The 6,151-nt window shown below is 38.4% G+C and overlaps 2 protein-coding genes across 2 annotated transcripts; both read right to left on the bottom strand.

Moving 5' to 3' along the window:
• Positions 1–3,794: 3,794 nt before the first annotated feature.
• Positions 3,795–4,771, bottom strand: LOC140966872 (uncharacterized protein At5g01610-like). The gene has a single exon (XM_073427147.1). The coding sequence runs from the start codon at positions 4,481–4,483 to the stop codon at positions 3,974–3,976; it is 510 nt and encodes a 169-aa protein (XP_073283248.1). The 5' UTR covers positions 4,484–4,771; the 3' UTR covers positions 3,795–3,973.
• A 663-nt stretch (positions 4,772–5,434) lies between these two features.
• On the bottom strand, positions 5,435–5,917 carry LOC140966871 (uncharacterized protein At5g01610-like). The gene has a single exon (XM_073427146.1). The coding sequence runs from the start codon at positions 5,915–5,917 to the stop codon at positions 5,435–5,437; it is 483 nt and encodes a 160-aa protein (XP_073283247.1).
• Positions 5,918–6,151: the final 234 nt, after the last annotated feature.

The following is a 6,151-nucleotide window of genomic DNA, read 5'->3' as shown; positions in this document are numbered from 1 at the left end:
CAAATAAACTTCGGTTTTAACATTTATATCCGAATTACAAAATTCCACTTTTGTTTCGGTTCGATGTTTGGTTTTTTCAGTTTTGATTTTTTGTTTTATCTGAAGTTTGAACACCCATAAATCAAACTCCATTTCTAATTAAATTTTGGAACCCTTGGGATTGCCAATGACTCCGAGCTCAATTTTAACACGAGCTCCCCCTCCCCTCAATAATCAAACTTTTTTTTTTGTTAAACCTTGGAGCCCTTGGGATTGCCAAGGACTCCGAGCTCGTTTTTAACACGAGATCTCATCCCCTCAATAATCAAACTCATTTTTTAATTAAACATTGGATCCTTTGGGATTTCCAAGGACTTCGATTTCGGTTTTAATATGAGCTCTCCTTCCCTCAATATTCAAACTCTTTTTTTCATTAGACCTTGGGTCCTTCAGGATTGTCAAGGACTCCGAGCTTGGTTTTATCATGAGCACCTCTCCTCTCAATAATTAAATCTCAGTTTTTAATTAAACCTTGGAGCCCTTGTGATTGCCAAGTACTCCAAGCTCAGTTTTAAAACGATATCCCTTATCTTCAATAATCAACTACTCAATTTTATGGAATAATAACTTCATTAATTGAATACTGGGATTACATTGTGCACTTGGTACAGAATATCAAAAGGCAAAAGTTACAAATATATAAATCATTTGCCAAGCGTAATAACTTTTTAAATGATAATCTTTGCAAGGTCACTTCAACTTGCATCCCTCTGAATCTTTGAGGTTGTAGGCTCAACAACTAAGCTATTCTATTATCTTGTAAGGCCCTCTCTTTGGGGTCAAAAACTTTCACCTCTGTTCCTCTTGAACCTTCTTCATAACCTCATTCTTAAGGTTATAAGCGGGACTGATACGATTCTTTTAGGCTTCAATGTGAATGTCTGCAACTTCCCTCTTTTTGTCCATTGGATCCAAGTCTGTGGTCCGACCCTTGGTATTATCTTCATCATAATATATGATCCGAGCAGATTCTGCTCTGATTTCTGATGGGAGACGACCTAATTTCCATTTATTAGGCTGAAAGAAGTCTCTTTGGTCCCCTCTTGGGGATTAGTTCGTTAAGCCTAGACGACACTTCGAGAACTCCTCCACCCATAACCCTTGAGATCGGCCTAACCTGGCTTTCAAATGTTGTATCAAGGCCCGGCTTGTGACTTCTATTTCTCCATTCTTTGTGGGTAAGTCACCGAGGTAAAAGTCTGTTGAATTTTCATCTACTGACACCAACTTGAATCTCTATCCTCTGAAAGTGTCCTCCAATATCAAAAACCAATTTTATCAACAATTTATACCTGCAAACAATGTTTTTCTACAAAAATTTCAACACCCTTATCAGATATACGTGCTAAGGGTTTCGCCTATACCCACTCCCCAACCACTAGAAAAAATTTCTTCAAGCTGGAGCAATCGGAAAATGCCCAACAATTTCAATGTCTCGTTGATCAAAAAGACAAGTAGAGATCGCTGCCCTCATAAGCTGATTAGGTCGGTGCTGGAGGTTAGTGTACCTTTGACAACCATAACAAGATCTCACCATGTTTTGAGCATCCTCCAACACAAATGGCCAATAATGTCCAGCCAAAAGAACTTCTTGTAAATTCCGAGGAGATGCCATGTATTCAAATGTCTTCATCTTTTACGGGTTCGCCTCAATCCCTATTCTATTCACCATGAATCCTAATAATTTCCCACTCTTTACTCTGAAAACATATTTTTGCGGATTTAACTTGAGCCCGTGGGATCTGAGCGTGTTTGAAGCCTCTTGAGGACTGGCCAGGAGACCCAAACAATATGCAGAATTTACCAACATATCATCCATATATACTTCCACATTTCTTCTCATTTGTCGGGCAAAAACCTCATCTATCGCCGATAGGTCACACATGCATTTTTTTGTCCAAAGGGCATCACCACAAAACATTAAGTCTTGTCAGAAGTGACAAAACTCACTTTGTCATGACATGCTTCAGCCAATGGGATTTGATGATAGGCTTGGTAGGCTTCCATAAAGCACAAATGTTTATGGTTAGCGGTGGAATCTACTAACTGATCTATCAAAATCAGTCTGTAGAATCTTTCGGATAAAATTTGTTAAAATTTCGAAAATAAATGCACATTATCCACCTCCCAGAGATCGTTTGAACTAGCACAACATTGGACAACTAGGTATCCTTTATGTACACGCCTTCAAATAGTTCCTTTACCCTCTCTTTGATCACTTTATCTTTATCTGGAACAAATTGCCTTCAATTTTACTTGATAGGGTGAACCCCGGGCGAGACATTTAGATAATGTTCCCTAAGCTGGGATCAACACCACAGAGCTCCCCTGTCGACCAAGTGAACACCGCTAAATTGGTTTTGAGATATGCAAGGAGTTCCAATTTAACTTGCTCCTCCAGATAGGCCGCCACCTTCGCAAACTTCCCTTCCTCTCCCAACTCCACCACCTCTTTTTCTCCTTCACCTAACATTTCCGATCTCATCCAGGGATCAATATATATAAAAGATCCCAATCCAAATGACAACCGTTCATTAATGAACTATTTGTGATGTTACGTCCTCGCGAATAAAATCTAACAATTTCTTTATATAAAGGTGGATATTATTGAATTTTATTGCCTTAGAATATAAACTAGATTTTAAAAAAAGTTTCAAGTTTAACAGAAAAGTTAATTTATCTTTTTTGCAAATTTTTTGTCTCTAAATCCGGAATAATGAGCTATTATTGGATCCATATCTTGTCTCAAATAATTGTATTTGAACTAGATTCAAGTGGAACATCCATCTTGATAATTGTTGTGCTTGAGTTGGATTTGGAGCATGCAAGTGGCAAGTGATTGTAAGCAGGGGTATAGCGGGCATGTTGATAAAAGTGGCAAGTTTTACTCTCGGCGTAGCTTACATAGTTGGCCCGCATTGTGCGACCTATTTAACGGCTATTACCCACCAAATGTGTTAAACCCGGTGGGGTCATTGCCTTTACCTAAGAGGGACAACAAACAAAGAGCAAAGAAAAAGTCAACCTTGAATCACACATCAAAACACTATCCCCTTCAGTGTTTAATTCAGCAGGCAGCAAACAAAACAAGGTCATCTCTTCTAAGATTGCAAATTTAGGACATGACATATAGGTGGTGGATTCAAGAACACAATAAAATGAAATGAAATTGATAATAGCTCGCACGTCGACAGATTGGGGGCGGAACAAGTTAACATATTGCATTACCATTGCAAGGTGCTCCACAAATCGATTACCCTGATCACGACTTCGACCACAATCAAATATCTAAGCTCTCTTGTGCCGCAGATTTTATATCTGTACAGCTTTCACATTATTTCTCCACCTCTTTCAAAGTTCAATCCATTTTCAGTAATCTCATTACATCATGTCAGCAATTTCACTCAATTGAGTCTCTAAACAATTTAATACAATCCTCAATAGGTTTCGGCGTAAATTTGTGATTATGTTCCTCCGTAGAAAGCAACAATTGCACCCAACAGCCAGTGAATGCTTTCGAAGAATAGCACAGAAGATGCTATCAGGACAGAGGAGGGTTGATGAATCCGACTACATCAAATGTTCCGGTCAGGGATTCAAACAAATACACATCAAAACACAAAATGAGGCAGGAGGTGATTTTTATAAACGCAACTCGATTCATCAAGCCCATAAAACAATATTAATCACCGGAAATTACACAAGAAGCACATATGGAATCACTATTCCAATCACAAAATACTCAGGTTGCTCCATTGTCCACTAAACCATATTATAGATTAATATTCACTTCCAGTTTCATAACTGAGATAATGGTCCACATATGTGATATAATTAAGCAAAAGAATTAATCTTTTATCGGACGAATAACATATGTAAGAAAGCTGCCATGAAAGTATACAAAGACAACATGGCAAAATCATATCCACCTCAACTAAATCTCAGAAACAAGAGAAATACTCCTAAGATTGCCCCTTTTCCACTTCTCTTCCAAAGGTTTACAATTCAATCCACACCCGCATTGAGGACAAACATAAAAGTTATCGATCGGAAACTCTGCAGATGCAACCCCCACAGAAAACTCAAGATTTTCACCATTCCTCCTGACTTCCACAATATTTAACCAGAGAAAAAGTACTTTAACCCTGACCCCAGATAAATTAGTCAGCGTATCTTTGTATATATTACCACTGATTCTAGGATTGTACTTCAATTGATAAGATCCTTCCAAAGAAAAACTGCAAGAGCCGTTTAAATAGGCGTCGAATCTGCCAGACGACGCGTCAAGATCATAGTGGGTTATGCCTTTTGGGAGGATGCCCACAGGAAAATCGTAGGACTGGAGCAATTCGTAGGCCGTGGGAGCGGTGGAGGTGGCAGCCACAGCGGAGAAAAAGATGAGAGAGAGGATGGTAAAGCAAAGTCTTTGGTATATAGACGGCATTCTCTGTATATTCTTGATCCAACTCTAGTTTGTGGAAGGAGAAAGAAGATTACGAGGAAAAAACCAAGATTGTGCGATCAATTCAATCTGACGACGGCAATAAGAACGGATGAATTTGAGGAATGCCCAAAATTCGGAATCCTCGTATAAAAGAAAATCAATTGAAATCTGATGAGAGACAAATTCGGGGATCAGTGTTAAGTTATCCTTGATCTGAAAAACAAAGAAAAAGGGAACCCAACAGGTTGCGTTTTGTCACTTGTAAATTAAATGGATTGGTTTGAGGAGTTGGCCAGTTGCAAATTGCAATAATGACCAAACAGTCAACCTTTTGGGGGGAGTGTAGCACAGCGCTTTAAACCTACCTCAAATAAAAATATTATACACATCAAGTAAAATTCATTATGTTTATTTATCTGACAAATAATAGTTATTTTTGTAATAATAAACGATTAATAGATTTGTGTATTATATACAATTTGACCCTAATTTTTGCTCACATCTAAATTTTAAGATATAAAATGAAACAAGAAAAATCTTCAATTAGATGGGGTAGAAAAAAGTGAACGTTTAAAAGAAAAACAGTTTGCAAGTCTCATAATAATTTAAAAATAAAAATAAAAATAAAAAATCAACCAACAAAGTGCTTTTCGGTCAATGCAAAATCACTATTACAAGATTATATGCATTCAAACAAATGATATTTACATGAGAAAAAGAGGAATAGTTTTAACAATCCTCACTTTTGACGAAATAAATATTTGATTGTGGCATTGGAGTGACCCACGATTTGTGAATTTCGGAAGTAAAACCAAACTACGTTTTTGGATCTTTATTATTATGATTACAAGCCGTGCAATTTTGACTACTTCAACGGATTCAAAGGGGATATTCCCTACCTCGAAGATCCGCCTATGATATATTCTCGGAGTGTGTGACGGCGTCGTTCTGTTATGCTTCGAGAAGAGGAAGAAGCCTCTTGAAGCTGAATCGGCGACCATTTCCGTCCACACAGTCGAATCCACAACCACACTCGGGGCTCTCCTCGAAATTATCGGCTGGGAAATCAGCAGACGCGATGCCGACGGAGAGGTCGATATCATCCCCGTTCTTCGTCACCACCACAATGTCGATCCAGAAAAACAGTATCTTAACTTGAATACCGGTCAGATTGCTGATCTTCTTCTTCGTAATCGTGCCGGTGATTTTGGTATGGTACTTGAGATCATATCCTTCGATGGTGAAGGTGCAGGTTTTGTTCAGGTATACCGCGAAATTTCCCGTGCTGGAGTCAAGTTCGTAGCCCGTCACGCCTTTAGGCAGGAGACCTACAGGGAATCCGTACGCTTGGAGAACTTCGTACGCTGTGAGAGAACTGGCGGCGGAGAAGATGGCGAGTGAGCTGAGTACAAGGAGGCGCGTGATGGAAGACATGGCTGGTGTGGAAGATTTGAGGGGAGCTGCCAATTTAAGGGCAACTTCCAACGTTTAACAATTTTTTATTCGTACAATATATATTTATATTATCTTTTCAAAAAGGTTTCTAGATAAACACAATTCCGAAAAGAGTTGTCTTGCTTTTTTTAGAGTTGAATAAAGTTTTTGATGTGAAGCCTTATTAATATACTTGGGAATTATTATAAATTGGAGTAATTATATATGAACTTA

This window comes from Primulina huaijiensis, unplaced genomic scaffold, assembly GCF_012295235.1.
Source record: "Primulina huaijiensis isolate GDHJ02 unplaced genomic scaffold, ASM1229523v2 scaffold208158, whole genome shotgun sequence".
Taxonomy (NCBI): Eukaryota; Viridiplantae; Streptophyta; class Magnoliopsida; order Lamiales; family Gesneriaceae; genus Primulina; species Primulina huaijiensis.
This window is presented reverse-complemented; position numbering and strand designations above follow the sequence as displayed.

Coding starts and splice junctions, on each gene's coding strand:
- LOC140966872 (XM_073427147.1), bottom strand. CDS start 4,483: ATGCCGTCTATATACCAAAGACTTTGCTTTACCATCCTCTCTCTCATC.
- LOC140966871 (XM_073427146.1), bottom strand. CDS start 5,917: ATGTCTTCCATCACGCGCCTCCTTGTACTCAGCTCACTCGCCATCTTC.